At 35.2% G+C, this 18,457-nt stretch overlaps 2 protein-coding genes across 3 annotated transcripts in view; one reads left to right on the top strand and one right to left on the bottom strand.

Annotated features, from left to right (window-relative positions):
* LARP7 (La ribonucleoprotein 7, transcriptional regulator) overlaps positions 1-18,457 on the top strand; it is a 234,375-nt gene that overhangs the window by 176,903 nt on the left and 39,015 nt on the right. The window lies entirely within an intron of this gene.
* Positions 1-18,457, bottom strand: part of ZGRF1 (zinc finger GRF-type containing 1) — a 76,439-nt gene that overhangs the window by 49,173 nt on the left and 8,809 nt on the right. For both annotated transcript variants that reach the window (XM_069095299.1, XM_069095291.1), the window contains exons 5-8: positions 16,865-17,050; positions 13,539-15,819; positions 8,876-8,955; positions 6,977-7,039 (exon numbers count right to left, since the gene is read on the bottom strand). In XM_069095299.1, the coding sequence (XP_068951400.1) occupies positions 6,977-7,039; positions 8,876-8,955; positions 13,539-15,819; positions 16,865-17,050 (2,610 nt within the window). The remainder of the gene's footprint in view (positions 1-6,976; positions 7,040-8,875; positions 8,956-13,538; positions 15,820-16,864; positions 17,051-18,457) is intronic.

Genomic DNA, 18,457 nt, shown 5'->3' on the forward strand with positions numbered 1-18,457 from the left:
ACCACACAAATGAAACTACAGGTTTTTCTTTCAAAGTGCCAGAGTAACCTGCAGGAAAGGAGCCATACCTCTGATTCCAAGCCTAGCATTCCTTCAACAACTTTTAAATTCAGGATCTAATACAGAAACATAAACAATAGTTGAAATTTTTAGCTTTCAAAGAATGAAAAACAAAACTGGAGAACAACTTGCTTCTGTAGAATATGGATTTCAAATCTCAGGTTGAAACCCAAATTAGGATCCTATCTGCTCTAACATAAAGGTCTTGAAAAATCCTCTAGTAAAGTTCAAAGAATATGACAGATACTTTCTGGGCCACATGTATCAAGAAAAGAAGGAGGAAGTCCTAGTGACTCTCACTAATGTCCTTATTGTCCCCCTCTCCTTCTCCTGTACTGCATTAAGGAAATCCTACTCTGAGCTGGAGAAATTAATAGAAAAAAAAAACAATAGAAAATTTAAAAGCCCGAGACTGATGCATGTGACTGTCACTATGGAGAGGCACAGTTTGGGCAGCAGACTTTCTTCCCCAAGTTACTGTGGCAAAATAAGAGCACGTACAGACTCACACAGAGAACAAAGTACATGTCTATAGTTTGAGGTAAAATTGCATCAAAAATACTAGTCATCACATTGAAACTTCTAGGTGCCATAAAGACCTTACGTTTAATCTCAGGTTTGCCTGTTTTGCCCTCTACTGACCTCTCTGACTTGATAAAGAGAAACAACAGAAAGATAAGCTTTGCATTTGTTTTCCTGTGAGCTGTTCTTTGCTGTGAAAAGAGGCTTGGAGCTGATTGGACAAAGCAGAATCCCTTGGTGTTTGTGGATATGAGGAGCTTGGGAATTCTTTGACTCATGGGAACTAGTCATCATTTAAAAAGTAAATCCCGTTTTCTCAAAACACTCTGTTGAGGGTGACCATGAATGAAAAGTGCTCATTATTACTTCCTTTACCAGAGAGCAGAGCAGGAAAGGCTTCAGCCAGCAGGGCAGCAGGGAAGAGTAGGTAGCAGACGAGCTTTCCATGGTACAGATCATTCCTAAATGGATCAAGGATATCAAGGCCTGAAGTTGTCCCAGGCACAAAGACTTCTCTACTCATATGCCTCCCTACTAGATTTCTCCAAGTGTGTACCCAGCATACATTGATAGGAAACTGAGTCAAGTTCATAGGTTAACTGTGATGCATGATCAATCCTGCTTTTGCCTTCTGTTGAGTAAATGTTATGATGAATCCTGCTTTTGTCATTTTATGAGCAAATTTTTTGAGTATTCCTGCTTTTGCAATAAATACTAAGTAAATAGTTTATGTTTAAAAAAAAAAAAAAGACCTTACGTTTAGAATTTGTCAAGCTCTTTACTGATAACCAAATCTTGGTTAGAAAATCCTGATTTTCACATTTAAGTGACTGTTCCCTTAATATAATACTAAATTGCTGAGTATATACCTTGTCAACCACCAAATCAATCATTCGTGTAGATTTGGAGAATTTTCTTTTAAAGATGAAAAAAACTAAGAGAGAAATATTTTTCTAGGTTTAATAATCATCTTTCTTGTAATGTAAAATATAAGACAATAGTCACATGTAACTTATCGAGGTTATTTATTCATGTCAAAATTATCATACCTTTCTATCTAACCTATATTTGTGAAGAGAAGTTACTGTTTTTCAAGTTTAACAAATTAAAATAGGGACAAAATAGAATACTAAGATAGATAAATGTTGTTCAACATACAAAAGTGGGAGTATAGTACATTTCTTCAGAGAGTGCCTTTATTATGATATCAAAAGGGATAACTAACATCCAAGCAGTTCTTGGGGGTCACAAGAAATGGGAAGGGCTCCCCAATGCACATGAAGAGGATATTTCTTTTTAAAATTTTTTAAATAATTTCCCCCCAATTACATGTAAAAAACAATTTTTAACATTCATTTCTTAAAACTTTGAGCTCCCAATTCCCTTCCTTTTTCCCTTCCTCCCTCCCTCCACTGAGAAGGCAAGCAGCTTGACATAGGTTATACATATGCAGTCATGCAAAACATGTCAATATTAGTTACATTGTAAAAGAAAACAAAGAAAAAAACCAAGAAATATAAAGTAAAAAAAGTATGCTTTAATCTATATTCAGACTCCATCAGTTCTTTCTCTGGAGATGGAAAGCATTTTTTTTTGTTATGAGTGCTTAGGAACTATCTTGGATCATCGTATTGCTAAGAATGGCCACGTCATTCACTCTGATCATCATATGCCAACACTGTTACTGTGTACACTGTTCTCCTGGTTCTGCTCACTTCACTTTGCTTCAGTTCCTGTATGTCTTTCCAGGTTTTTCCTGAAAGCATCCTGCTTGTTAGTTTTTATAGTAAAATAGTATTGCATCACAATCATATACCACAACTTATTCTGCCATTCCCCAATTGATGGGCATCAATTTCCGGTTCCTTGCCATCACTAAAAGAGCTACCATAAATATTTTTGTTCCTATGGGTTCTTTTTGTTTTTTTTAAATCTCTTTGGGATACAGGCCTAATAATGGTATTGCTGGATCAAAGGGTATGCACAGTTTTATAGCCCTTTGGGCATAGATGCAAATCACTCTGCAGAATGGTTCACAAAGCCACCATTTAGTGTTTCAATTTCCCCACATCCCCTCTAGCATTTGTCATTTTTCTTTTGTCATATTAGTCAATCTGATAGGTGTGGAGTGGTACCTCAGAGATGTTTTAAATTGCATTTCTATGATCAATAGTGATTTGGAGTATTTTTTCATGTGACTATAGATAACTTTGATTTCTTCATCTGAAAACATCCTCTTGGGGGCAGCTAGGTGGCACTGTGAATAGAGCACAGTCAAGAGGATCTGAGTTCAAATCCAACCTCAGACACTTAACACACACACACACACACACAAAAATTAGCCGTGTGACCTTGGGCAAGTCACTTAACCCCAATTGCCCACCAAAAAAAAAAAAAAACGAAAACATCCTCTGACCACTTGGCAACTGGAGAATGGCTCTTGTTCTTACAAATTTGATTCAGTTCTCTATGTTTGAAAAATGAAACCTTTATCAGATATTTGCTACAGATTTTTTTTCAGTTATGATTACTACCTATTTCCCTCCATCCTATTTTCTCCCTGTTTATTCTATTCTTTCTCCTATCACCCCATCCATCCTCAAAAATGTTTTGCTTCCTAGCCATGTGACCTTGGGCAAGTCACTTAACCCCAACTGCCCTGCCTTCCCCCCTCCAAAAAGCAAAAACAAACAAACAAAAATGTCTTGCTTCCAAATACTGCCTTGAACAATCCCCCTTTTATCAGTACCCCTCCCCTTATCTGGTCCCCTTCCCTTCTTACTTTCCTATAGGGTATTCCTATATGTAAGATACATTTGTAGATCAAACTGAATGTGTATGTTATTCCCAATTTGAGTTAACTCTGATGGGACTTGAACTAAGTTTCGTGTTCCTGTCCACTTCCTCTATCTCCCCCCCTCTACTGTAAAAGCTCTTTTGTGCCTCTTTTACCTGAGATAACTTACTCCATTCTACTTCTCCCTTCCCCCTCCTTCCAATACATTCTTCTCTCATCCCTTAATTTTATTTTTTTTAGGTATCATCCCACCATATTCAACTCATGCCCATGCCCTCCATCTATGTATACTACTTCTAACTGCCCTAATAATGAGAAAATTCTTGGGAGTATCATCTTCCCATGTAGTTTAAACAGCTTAACATTATTGAATACTTTATGATTTCTCTTTTGTATTTACCTTTTTATGCTTCTCTTGAGTCTTGTATTTGAAAATCAAGTTTTCTATTCAGCTCTGGTCTTTACATCAAGAATGTCTGAAAGTTCTATGTTGTAATCCTAACTCCCTTTCCCTCTGGAATATCATATTCCAAGCCCTCTGATCCTTTAATGTAGAAGCTTCTAAATCTTGTGTTATCTAGACTGTGACTCCATGATATTTGAATTGTTTCTTTCTGCTGCTTGCAATGTTTTCTCCCTGATCTGGGAGCTCTGGAATTTTGCTATAATATTCCTGGGAGTTTTCTTTTTGGCATCTCTTTCAGGAAGTGATCAGTGGATTCTTTCAATTTCTACTTTACCCCACTAGTCTAGCATATCAGGGAAATTTTCCTTAAAAGATGATTTCTAGGGGCAGCTAGGTGGTGCAGTGAGTAAAGCACCGGCCCCAGAGTCAGGAGGACCTGGGTTCGGACCCAGCCTCAGACACTTAACACACACACATAAAAAACCTAACCATGCAACCTTGGGCAAGTTACTTAACCACAACTGCCCTCCAAAAGGAAAAAAAAAAAAAGATGATTTCTAGGCACTTTTTCTGATGATGGCCTTCAGGTAGTCCAATAATTCTTAAATTATCTTTTGTGGACTTATTTTCCAATGAGATATTTCACATTTTCTTCTATTCTTTCATTCTTTTGATTTTGTTTTATTGCTTGAGGGGGGGCTATCTCCAGTCATCCTGATTTATATCTTGCTACTGGATCCAGATGGCTCTGGAGAAGAAAGTGAGGCTGGTAACTTTGCACAGCCTTCCCTCACTTGAATCCAATTCAGTTGCAAGTCATAGTATCACCTTCCTGATGCCATGGTCTTCTTCCAGAATGAAGGGCAAACAACCAGTAAGCAGTATGGGCTACCAGTTGGGCAACAGAGCTCCTCTTTCTTCTCCTCTCCTTTCCTTTCCTATTTCCTCTCCCTCTGTTCAGATGGGGGAATCATACCCTTACCTGGGGGTGCTCTGCCGAAAGAAATTTTGATGGTTGAAACCATGTGAGATATCTTGGAGTTTACAAACCGAATTTCTTAGGGACCAGTCTTAAACCCAATTCACTCTGGCTCTCACTGATAGGCCAACAGTAGGTCCCGGCCCAAGCTCCATTTAGTGGTCATGGTTTGGGCCCAATGGTTCACAGTGAATGTAAATAGCAATTGTTTTTGGTTAGCCCAGAAACCCTGATGGTCTTCCCCTCCCAGAATGATTTTTTTGACTAGGTAAAAGAGGGCATTCTTTGTCTCATTTCTTACCTAGCCTTAATCACAAAATGGACATTGCCTCACTCAAAGACCTGGGAAAGATCTTAGTTTAAAAAGGTCAATGTCTCCTACTGCCTCTGGGGCCATCTTCAGTCATCCTGATTTATATCTGGCCACTGGCCCCAGATGGCTCCAGAGGAGAAAGTGAGGCTGGTGACTTCGCACAGCCCTCCCTCACTGAAATCCAATTCACCTTCCTGATGCCATGGCCCTCTTCTAGAACAAAGGAAACAACAACGTTGTTTCTTGATGTCCCATGGAGTCATTAGCTTCCATTTGTCCAATTCTAATCTTTAAAAAACTATTTTCTTCATTGAGCTTTTGTATGTCCTCTTCCATTTGGCTGGTTCTTCATTTTAAAGAGTTCTTATCTTCATTGGATTTTTGTGCCTCTTTTACCATTTGGCCTATTCTGTTTTTTTTTTAAGTGTTATTTTCTTCAGCATTCTTTTTTGTGACTTCTTTACCAAGCTGTTGACTCTTTTTTCATGATTTTCTTGCAACACTGTCATTTCTTTTCCCAATTTTTCCTCTACCTCTTATGTGATTTTTAAAATATTTTTTGAGCTCTTCCTGGAATTCTCTCTTTTTATTCCCTCTCCCTGGAATTCTTTTTAGGCCTGAGGCCAATTTACATTTTTTCTTTGAGGCTTTGGATGTAGCAGTTTTTGCTTTGTCATCTTCTTCTGTGTTTGTGTCTTGATTTTCCCTGTCACCACAGTAATTTTCAATGGTCAGGATCTTTTTTTGTTTGTTCATTTTTTTTCAGACTATTTCTTGACTTTTAGCTTTATACTAAAGTTGAGCTCTGCTCCCAGAGTGGAGAGGACACTGTCCCAGGCTTTAGGTTTTTTCCTATGGCTATTTTCAGAGCTAGCTCTGGAGATCTGCAAGCTTTCAGTTCTTCTGAGTTGGTATGCTCTCAGGAGAAGTGCATTTACTACTCTCCTGCCCTATGGTCTGTGAGCAATCACAAGCACTCTTTTCTGCCCTGGAGCTCCCCTGTGGCAGCAAGCTCTGGTTCGCTATTGCTCCTCCTCACCCTGGGACGGCCACCCACGACCACAACTCGGACCCAAGAATGGGCAGTGCGAAAGACTCCTGTACCTGCACTAGGAAAGGGCCTCTTGTGGTATCCTTATGACTAGCTGTCTGACCCCTTCGTATCCCAGAAGCAGCTACTAGCACAGCTGATTCAGTCACCCCTGAGACCTGCTGCTGGCTTCCTATGGTTCAGCCTGTACTGGAGCAGCCTGAGCTGGACTAGGTTCCATTCCCACCCCATGTAACAGACCTTTCCTGCCAACCTTCTAAGTTGTCATGAGCTGGAAAATTGTTTCACCCTGTCCTTTTGTGGGTTCTGCCATTCCAGACTTTGTTTTAAGGTATTATTAAAAGTTGTTTGGGAGAGCTCAGGCGAGTCCCTGCCTTTTCTCCACCCTCAAAGAATACGTTGAAAAATGGTGTTAGCTAGAAGATGCCTTTGCAAACTATTACTGGAGAATCTACCATTTAAATTTCTACCACTGTCACACTCCTATGTGGAATGGGGAAAATAAGGTAAAATTTGCCTTTAAAAATTCACAAGATCACTTCAGTTTTATGCCAGTTAAATCTGCATGCATTGTTTTCAGTGATACCCTATCTCCATATCACTTTAATAAATATAAAAAACCATCCTTAAAATTAAGGCCCTTCATTTTAACATGAAAAATATTATCGAGCAACTTTACTGACACGGTAAGTTTGTAACATCACATCTAAACTGGTGAAAAGATAAGTAAATTAGAAATAGTATGGAATGTTTGCAAAAAGAAATCAGAGACTTTATTTAAAATCTCTGCTATTCCTGAATTTGGATGTATAACTTTTGGTTAAATTGTAATTTGAAAGATGACCCACCTGCAATGATTCAAATGATTCATTAGGTACAGTTAAAATCTCATCTTGGTTTTCTTGCAGCACCTTATGGATAATTAAAAAAATCCAAAAGACATATTTTTTAAAAATAGCAATTATCAAATGCTGTCAATTCACATTAAAGAAACATTTTAAAAGATAGATTTTTTTAAAGTTTAAAAGATATGAATGAAAACATATATAGAAAACGGTATAATAAATTTCTCAGAGTTTTCATTTAGGAATGTAGATGGGGGTGGGGGGATATACTGGGAAATGTAGGTGATGAAAAACAAAAAGTTATTTATAAAAAAAATTTTAAAATAAAGACAATAGTGAAATAATATGAAAATTTAGACAAACTGATGTATGAATTTTTGAAGAAAATTAATTGGAAACAAGAATAACATGAAGAACATAAATGGAAACAGAATACTTTCAAAGTCTATAAAATACTGGAAGCAGCATAATTTGGGGAAAAAGCAATGCAGTGACATCTAGTCCCAAATATTCCACTACATAAACTGGGCAAGTCACAAAGGTGATCTTTCATTGATAAAAGTTTGACAAATTCAACAAATGTTTATTGAGTGTTTTTTATGTTCAAAGCACTTTGCTGAATGCAACAAGGAAAATTATGTACCTATTATGTACAAGGTACTGTGATACGTGCTGGGAACATAAAGACAAATATAACACAGGCCATCAAAGCAGGTATGGATTCAGATAAGGCAGCATCTGAAATTGCCTTAAAGGAAGAGTGGGACTTCAACACGTGGAGGTGAAAATGGGGGAAAGGAATCCATCCCAAGCATGGAAGAAGGCACAAGCAAAGACAGAGGTGGGAAAACCATTAATAGAATATAGACAGATAGATACATAATATAGAATGATATATGTTACATATAATATTATATATAATATATATAAAACATATATTATGTTTAACTATAAATTAAATACAATTATACAATTTTACATATTATGTGCTATATTTATATATATTTTTAATATAGATTCTATTAATGGCTTTCTATCTACCTTTGTTCATGCCCTCTTCCATGCCTAGAATGGATTTCTTTCCCCCATCAACACACACACATATAGACACAGACATCTATTTGTGTGTGTGTGTGTGTGTGTGTGTATAATGCCTATATATACATATATAAATATAAATACGTATTTCCATAAATATATGGAAAGATAAAGTTTAGGGAGATAGACAGTGTGGTACACTGGAAAGAACACTACCTTAGCATCAAATTATGGTCAACCCACTCCTTACTTGTGTGAGCTTAGGCAAGTACCTTAACATCTTTGTGGCTTAATTTCCCCAACTGTAAAATGGGGGTGAGGAGGTGTTTTTTCTATCTCTAATATGAGTCTATGACAGATCTGCTACTAACTAATTGGATGACCTTGGCCTTAGACAACTAAGATTGTTTCCCCAACTGTAGGTTAAAGAGGTTGGACCATATCATTTTTTAAGCAAATCAGTTCTAATTTCAGCAATGAGTTAAGTTTCAGACATGTTGACTAGAGAGCTGGCAGAGACATCATCATTAAAATTTTGGTATATCCCAGCTCTTTCAGGGGTGGGGAGAGATGATCACATGAATAAGATAACTCATCTTAAGTTTTTTTGTACTATGTGATCTCTGAAATTGCATCCAGAACTATGGTAATTCTACAAGCTAAAATGTTGCATTCATCTGAACCAGAATCCTTTCCCCATTTTTCCCACAGTGCCTAGCAAAGTGCCCTTACACATTATTGGTATTTAATGAACATGTGCTGAAATGGTTTACACAAATGGACTATGTTCAAATTAAAACTGACAATAGACAATCTGAATCTAGATTCATAAAAGACAAGAGCACACTGATAAAAATGAATTACCTGTTGAATAGAATCTTGATACAGATTAAGGGGCTCTGGTCTATCTGATGAATAGCATACTTCTGTAAATTGTTTCTCGGCTACAATGACAAAAGTATATCGTTTCGATTATCTGTACTGTTAAAATGCAAATAAAACCATATACTAACAACTGAAAGTGATGCACAAAATATTATTTGAAAATTAATTTCTTATTATGATTACATTTCAAATTTTAACAGGAAGGGTTTTTACAAACTCATTGAAGATGAAATAAACACTAGAATGGGGATGGGTAACCTTGTACAAACAAGTTTAAAGAAGACACAGATGACAAAAGATAGGAATACTCAATTTTGGAAAGGTGGTGGGAAGATAGGCACTCTAGTGCATTGTTGGTGGAATTATGAATAGTACAACCATTTTAATAAGCAATATGGAATTAAGAAAAGTGACCAAAATATCATAGACCCAGAGATGACACTACTAGGTTTATACAGCAAAGAGATCTATTAGGGAATAGCTTTTGTTCTGTTAAGAAGAAAGTCCCCATATATACCAAAATTTTTATAGAAGCACTCTTTGGAAGCAAAAAAGTGGAAACAAAGTAGATGTCCACCAATTGGGAAAGAGCTAAACAAATTGTGGGACATGACTATAGTGGGATATTACTCTGCTGTAAGAAATGATGTGTGTGATGAATACACAGAAGCATGGAAAAAAATCTATATGAACTGATGCAAAGTGAGCACAATCAAGAAAACAATATGCATAGTAAGCACAATTATGTAAACAAAAAGAACTATGCATAAAAAAATTTAAGAGGGTAACTAAATGACAAAGATCTTCATGACTCTAATGAAGAGATATAAGAGGACACCCTCTAAGCCACCCTTTCATAGAGTAAAAGGTCCACAAGATGTTACTCACTGTACAAATTCTGGGACTTTTTCAATGTATTGATCAGTGTGCTGCCTTTTTTTTTTCCTTTCTAAAAAAGTACTAATTGTTATGTAGGATGACTTTCTTGGAGGGAGAGGCATACTTAGGATAACTATAATGATGTAAGAAACATGTCATTAAAAACTTATTTAAAAAAAAGAAAATGACAATGAGTGATGCAGGAGAAAGAAAGGTAGCTTTGGAGTCCAAATTCACCAATGCTTCTAACTTTACCTATGTGAACCTGAACAAATATCTTAACCTCTTTAGGCCTCAGTATCCTTATCTAGAAAAATGGAGAAAAAGTGCACCTAGATGATTTCTATGGTCTTCTCCAACTCTAAAATTATGACTCTATGAAGAGTAAAGTAATGGGAATCCATATTTATTTGAGGAAAAATTCAAGTTTTATAATAATGTAAATGTGTCAATAAATTTAATTTCTAGTTTTGATATATAAGAGAACAACTAAGCAGTAAAAATTTGAATATCCAAATTATTTTAGAAAAATAATTTTTAACAGAAATTTACTTCCAAATAAACATCATAAAAACTATGATTTTTTTTCCTCAAATGAGAAACTTCATGTACAGACATTTTAGTTTTTACTATAATTACAGGAAAACTAAGTTTGGAAAGTGATTATTACAGTCACAACAAAAGGATAAGTTATTTCTGATATCACACTTCAATATTTAAGACTCTTACTTTTGATTTCATAATTTTCTTTCTAAATTCCAGAAACATAATTAGCAAAAATGAAATAAATTAACTTTAGGAGTTAGAATCATTTCTATGGCAGATTGCACACCCCCCCAAAAAAAATTACATGAAAGCAGTGCTTTCATCTATAATTACAAGGAAATTAAATACTAAATTGTCATTATCTCAGCTATTATACAAACATTTCTGAAGCAGAGATTACTATAATGAAACAAGTACTATAACAAGTTTCAAATGAATTATAAAATTAATTCCATCAATCTATAAAACAGCTTTAAATTAGTCATCTGTGCTGTTTTTTAACAAATTCAAATATTCCAAATTGTTTCAGAAAAGTCCATTCTTTTAAAAGAAATTGATTTAAACCATAGGAAAAAATATCTTTCTCTGCCAATCAAAAGATAGATCAGATTTTAGAAATTTTCCCCAAAGTGAAAACTAAGTTTCTAGTATCATGTCACAATATACCTTTACAATTTTATACTATTTCTCTAGTCATTTTTAGTTTCTTAACATATTTTTCCTTACCATATTTTTCTCAGCTTAATTCTGAAGATCATAAATTTTATTTCAGAATTACAAAATATCAATCTTTTAATGCATTATTGCCAAAATTAATGATTCCTAATGGAGCATTTTGAAATAACTACTGTTCTAACATAGCTCACAACACATAAGTAAAAATAAGATTTTCATAATTCTAATTTTTTTATAATACTATAAATATACAATTAATATTCCTCTGTATAGAATAGCATATGGCTATGTCCACTAGATTTGTCAAGATTGTGTTTTGGCTGTTATCCCTCAGTTGAATAATTATCATCAAACTGTGATCAACAAGTTTGTTAATTCGGTATTCCCAAACTAAAGGTTTGCTTACTTGATACTTCATTAGGGGCTACTGGCAAATCAAAATGAAAAGCCTAGAAAAGTGATTAACTCCATTTGTTTACTCTTTCCTTGGAATGAGCTGGAATTCTTTAAAAATTGTAATAACATTGCTAAGGTACTAACAACCTCTAATAAGACTAATTTAACAAATCACAGCATTCAGTTTAGGAAGGGCCAACAAATTGGACTAATCTGTCTGTCCAATTGGATAAGCAGCTATTACCCATAAAAATTACTGGTTTGCTAATTGAAGCTACCCAGAGAAATTTCCAGCATCATTCTAACATAATACAAAACCTCTAGTGGTTTCTACTTTATCCAATCATATGTTGATAACAACACTGAACCAATATTCAAATTCAGTTTCAGATTTTGGGGGATTATAATGCCAGAGTTAATATTCTAGATATGTCTTGGGAAGCCTTGTCAATTTTAGTTTTGTTTGAAAGACTGCATAATTATGTCTTTTTAATGCAATAAAACAAAGAAAAATAAAGAAAATCTAAATTAGAATCCACAATAATCTATCACCATCTGTTAACAACGAGTTCACATACAAATTCTTTCATTATGTCTTGCAAATTTTTGTGCTAACAATTTGTTGTTTTAGTGCTCTTTAGCCTTCTTGTTTTGTATTCCTCATAAAAATTCTATTCACCAAGTATAACTTAAAAAATCCAAATCTAAGAATTGTGGACTTTGTTTTACCATGTTACATGACAGTCTCCTCTCTTCTCTGCCCTACTTCCCCCAATTCTTCCCCTTAATAAAGATCACTTAACTCTTTTACCTCACAAACACTTTAGAGGAATATATAGGCTAGAAGAGAAAATACTTAATTTTTTTTCCCTTGGATTTCAAAGCAACAGATCAGGATAGAGATTTTAAAATTATTTTATATCACTACAATGCTTCACAATTCTGAAATCATCCAGTTTCCTCAAAGATAGATGTGGCCTTAAATCTTTTGTCTAGACATTATTTAACCAACAAAATATAATCTTTATTTTCTAACTACCATATTGCCTGGCTCTCAATACTCAATTTATTAGTCTTATACTTTTCCATCTCTGTTAAATTTTAAAACATTTGCTATTGCAATCATTGATTTTAACTTCAGTATTTAGGAACACTGGTCATTTGTTTGGTATGCATTCTTCCTCTAACCAACATAGACTGGAAGTCATCCAAACTCAAAAAAAACATCTTTATGAGGAGCTGTGGCCAAAAAAAGTTCATCACCTGATGCCAATTTTCTCATGGTGAGGCTCTCCTAATTGACCTGGGCTGCTACTTATCCTAGATTTTGCCAAACTTCTTTTCCAACAATTGAGTTTTCCAGTTTTTACTAACATAATGGATAGGAGTTAAATATCTTCAGCTTGTTCAATCCTGCATATCTCTGGTGACAAGTTATTTTTGATGATTGGGGATAGGTGTTGCTAAATTGCACTTTTATAAGATGTTAATCACATCATCATTCAACCAACATTCCACTGTGGAATAAAGCTTAATCTAGATTAGTGTCAATTCCCTATAGATTGTGGATAATTTTTACCATAGTCAATACAAAGATAAGTCTCCCTAACTCTTTTTGAAAATTCTAGCAATATGGATTTTGTTTATAAGCTTCTAAAATTATAAGAAATCAATATTTATCTTTCTTTTATCATCTTTTCTAGTCTGTGATCAGTTATAATTTTTTTTCCCCTTCTCATACTCGTTAAAGATTAAATCTTCCATCATCCTCAGATTTTGAGAAAGCTTATATGCTCTGTTGATCAAAGACTAAGTTACTGTTAGGGCACAAGAAATTATCCAAATATGACTTCACTAGAGTTTATTTTTATCTAACAACTGATAAATGCATAGTTTTCAACCATAATTAATTTGTTTTCCTTAAACTGCCATGACTATGAGGTACAATTTCTGTATTGACACAAAAAGAAGTCATAGAGAAAATAAAATAAATCATATTACACATGCTCTTCCAAGGAAATTTCAATTCAAAATTAAATTCTCTCTTAGAAAGGATAGCCATTAAAATGAAAAGAATCTATGCAAACATTTTCGTATCTATTTTATTAATAGGGAGCATCCCCAAATATAAGGAAATCATTCTAACCTGTGCTTTTAACTGGCTCACATGTCAGCTGAATTCTATGATGTTTCAAATCAGGATTTCTCTCTTTGAATTTTTCTAAGCTTTCCAAAGCTGTACTATGTTCTGTCAGGGACCTTAAAAGGGACATGCAATTAACTAACTCAGTAAGTTCAAAGGAATTTCCAGCACTGTCCCAGTATTTCCTGCATTCTTTGTTAGTTTCTACCTTACTTTGTAAACTCTCCATACTTTCTGTAGCCTCAAATTCGCATACACCTATTTCTTTGGAAATAGGATGCATTTTTTCCCAAAAGGGGGTGTCAGAAATTTGAGTGCTTGTTATATCAAATACGTCCCATTCCGAATCAGAATCATAATTCCGATCAGTATTTGAAAGTTGCAGGCTATCATTCTTAACTGGCAATGGTCCATCCTGCAAGTAATTTCCTAAAGTACAATCATATCCACTGTCTTTAGTGAATAATAGCATATCATCTTCAGAAGTATGAGTCATGCTTATGCTTGACAGAGAAGGCAAATGTGAAGTGTTTTCAATGTCTGTGGACTTACTTTGAGGGGGTACATGATCGTAATCAGTAACAGTTGGGTGGACAGATCTATTACAGTGGCTATTACCATATATTAATATATCATCGGTCTGCTTGTAGGATGAATCCCATTTGGTTCCTCTGCTTAATGTTTCAAAATCTGATGTATCCACTGTCATTTCTTCTTCAACATTTTCAACTTCAGGAAGGTTTGTGTTAAACAAGAAAGATGTTTCATTACCATTTCCAATTCTGTCAAAATCTACTGAAGTTTCAGTATAAATCTGTGAAGATAGAGTTTTCTTAATGGGAAATTTTGCTGGAGGACTAGAATTAATTGTTGTCAAATGTGGCAAATGTTCATTGTCATCTTCTTGACTGTTACTGCTATCCTCAAATTTCCTTTCAGCACACATTTTCTCCTCAGATGAAATTTTCTTTAGACAGTGCTCAGAACCTGGGGAAAAGATGTTGCCGTTTTGTGATTCTTCCTCAGAGTCACTGATATCAGAATTGTCCAGATTGAAAGTTACCTCCAAAAATGTTTCTGATTTACTATTCAAATCTGTATTAGTATTAATATTTTCATTTTCAGCTCTACTTTTAGAAAATGTGGGCAAATTATCAGATACGGCCAAATTATTACTTATGCAAGAAAAATCTTTTTGTAGTTGGGCATATTCCCATTCTGGCTGAGAAGAAAGCTTTAGGTGGTTCTCCCTTTCTGGCACTCCAGTTTTATCTAGTTCCTGTACATTTTCTCTAGTTAAAACAGATCCTTTTATGCATTTTGGATAATTATTGTTGAATAGCATTTCACTCTTGGATTTTGATAAGTACTGGTGTTCATTAATGTTAGAGAGAACTGGTAAGTTTGCTCCCAGCTCACTTTGACACAATGAAGATGCTTGAAAATTTATTTTCTGATTACAGGTGGTTTGGTCATCATTGTCTATTTGATTGTCTGTCATATACACAACCTTTTTTTCAGAATCAGTTGCAAAGGGATGCTTCACTTTTTGTTCAAAAGGACCTTTCAAACCCAAATCTAAATTGCCATCCTGGTCCTTTGATTTCCCTTCGGAATCGCTTACATCAGAAGAACTTCCAGATAAACTCTTTGGCAAATAAATATCCCATCGGCTTCTTTTTCTTACATCATTTTCTAAATGACACTGCTGAGGTATATTTTTTGTGCTACTCATTTCAGTGATCTCTTCTTCCATTCCTATTATGCATTGTGGTTCAAGGGAGCCTTTTATTTCTTCTGTTAAGTGTCCACGAGAAAAATGTTCTACAACTTCCACAGTAGTTGATTTAGACTTTAAAAGTGCTAAAATCTGTTCTTTGCTCCTGACGTTTTGTGAAGCAGCTGAGCCTCTAGTTGTCAGACAATCTTCTTTCACGTACTCAGGATCCAATGAAGAATCTGATTTGTTAGTTGCAGAATTGAAAAAAGAATGATCATCCTCATCAAAGAACCCTTTCTGGTTAGAAGTGATGGATGCAGTTGAAAGAAGTAAGGAGATAGACATATCACTGGTGTTGCTATTCTTGGGGTCAAGGACACTGTTACAATCAGATGGCATGACACTGCTTCTATTTTTCTTTCCAGTAGTAGAAAACAACGGAGGTGTGCAGTAAAACAGAGAAGAAAAAGTAGGACAAGACTCCTTAGATAGAAGCGATGCAGTTGATTCACCATTTTCTATGGCTGCCATCTTCTTTGGTACCTGACGTGGTCCTTGGAATCCCTAAGGATATAAAAATAACATTAAGTGCACCACAGTTTCACAGAGAATTTTAAATGATTTGATAATGGAAAAGGAAAGTTTTCACTTTGTTAAAAAACAAATTAATAGAGCTAGCATAATAAAATACTGTAAGGTTTACAAAATCCTTTACATATGTTCTCAACCAACCCTCACAACAGCTCTGTAAGGTAGTCTATGATCTCAGTTTAGCAGATGAGGTCACGATGGCTGAGAGAGGATAAGTGTCTTGCCCAGGGTCACACAGCTAGTGTCAGAGGCAGGAATGAAATGCAGGCCTTCCTGTCTTTAAGTCCAATACTTTATTCTATCCACAGCACTGCTTAGTTACCTCTAAAATGAAACAATTTACTAAGCTATGTTTTTGTTGTTGTTCAGTCATTTCAGCTGTGTCCAACTCTCTGTGACCCTATTTGTGATTTTCTTAGCAAAAAGTGGCTTGCATTTCCTTCTCCAGCTCATTTTACAGATGAGGAAACTGAGGCAAACAGGGTTAAATGATTTGCCCAAGGTCACACAGCTAGTAAGTGTCTGAAGCTGGACTCATCAAAACGATGAGTCTTCCTGACTCCACTCTATCCACTGTACCACCTAGATGACTGTATTAACTAAACTAAAATATATTAAAACAGAAATATCAACTCAAAATCAGATGATATTTATCTGTTCACTTTCTCCCAGCCTCTCCCAGCAGTGAGATGCAGTGTAGAATTATATATAGAACCAGCCCTGGAGTCTAAATCAGCCCTAAGTTTAAGTCCCATCTCTTGATACAAACTGGCTAAGTGACTTTAGACAAGCCACTTAACCTTCAACTGTGCCAAACAAATCTCCAAATCTAGAAATCACAAAACAAAATTTTATCTGCATTGGTTTAGAGAGAAATTTCTCAATGGGAATTCCCTACATCAATGAAATAATCAATAAAATGAATAACTGATAAACTGGGAAAGCTTCAAGATCTGTTGGTCATTTATAAGATTTTATACATACATTGTGATTTCTTATTTTAAATAGAAAAACTTACAGTAAACTTTCTTTTTAAACCAGTGGGTAGACATGGCTTTGGCTTGTTAGAAGGTTTCAATACTTGTACATTTAACTTGGGTACTTCCATTCTAACTTCTAAATTGCTAAGGATGTTTTCAGCATTTTTTACATCTTCAATTGTGATTAAATATCGATCACTCTCTAAATCATCTCCAGGTTTCACCTATATTTTAAAGAAAAAAAGCCCCAAACATACACATCTGTTATCACAAGCAGTCAATATGCAAACAGAAAAGCAGCTTTTCATAAATTATATAAAAATACTAATTTGTATGTGAATAACAGGAATCATATATTGATTATATCTTTTACTATCAAAACAAACATATTTTACACATATATTCAAAGTGATACTCAATAAAGCACTGATAGAAATCACTCCATCACTTAACAATCTGACATGAGAGTGTAAGCTCATTAAGGGCAAGGGCTGTTTTTTGTCACTTTTTGTATCCCTGGCACTTAGCATAGTGCCCGGCACATAGGAGGTGCTTAATAAATGTTTACTGATTGACTCAGTTTATAAGTTACTAAAAATTGTTTCTAAATGCATTATTATCTTAGTTGATGAGTAATATATTTGTTACAGTCTTTAAAAGTTAGTGTCTAAGAGGCAAAAGAACACTGCTACGATGGAGGGGAAGAGCAGGAAGGTGAAAGGCAATGGGTCAACCTTATTCTTATTGAATTTGGCTTAAGGAGGGAATAACATACATACTCAGTAGGGTATCTTACCCACAGGAATGAAGGGGGGAAAGGGACAAAAAGGGGGACGATAAAAGGGAGGGCAGATTGGGGGAGAGGGTAGTTAGAAGCAAACACTTGGAAAGGGACAGGGTCAAAGTAGAAAATAGAATAAGTGGGGAGTGGGATAAGATGGAGGGAAATATAGTTAGTCTTTCACAATATAACTACTACAGAGTTTTGCATAACTACACATGTACAACCTATGTTGAATTGCTTGTCTTCCCAGTGAGGGTGGGTGAGGAGGGAGGAAGAGAAACATTCTGGAACTCAAAGTTTTAAAAACAAATATTTAAAAAAAGAATTTTTTTTTACATGCAACTGGAAAATAAGACATATAGGCACCCAGGTATAGAAATCCATCTTGCCCTACTAGAAAGTTGAGGGGTGTATGGGGGAGGATATAAGAGAGAACAAATTGGGGGAAGAAATATTCAGTAGGCTTGCTATTTTGAGGTGGTGGGTAGGGGAAAGACAGGGAGAAAAATCTGTAACTCAAAATCTTGTGGAAATGAATGCTGAAAAATAAAAATAATTAACTAATTTGGAAAAAGAAAAGTTAGCGTCCAGCCCTTAGCACGGTAACTGGCACACAGCAGGTGCTTAATGTTTAGTGACTGATAGATAGCTATAAGAAACGTGTTTAAAATACCTAAATATTTTCAGATTTAACAGAAACAAGCCCTAATTTGGTACTGTTGTTCAATCATTTTCAGTCGTGTTTGACTCTCCATAACCCCATTTGGGGTTTTCCTAACAAAGATACTAAAATGGTTTGTCATTTCCTTCCCCAGCCCATTTTAAACATGAGGAAACTGAGGCAAAC

This window comes from Petaurus breviceps, unplaced genomic scaffold (genome assembly GCF_028583685.1).
Source record: "Petaurus breviceps papuanus isolate PSGF00001 unplaced genomic scaffold, PetGlider_PUasm1.0 126, whole genome shotgun sequence".
In the NCBI taxonomy this organism is placed as follows: domain Eukaryota; kingdom Metazoa; phylum Chordata; class Mammalia; order Diprotodontia; family Petauridae; genus Petaurus; species Petaurus breviceps.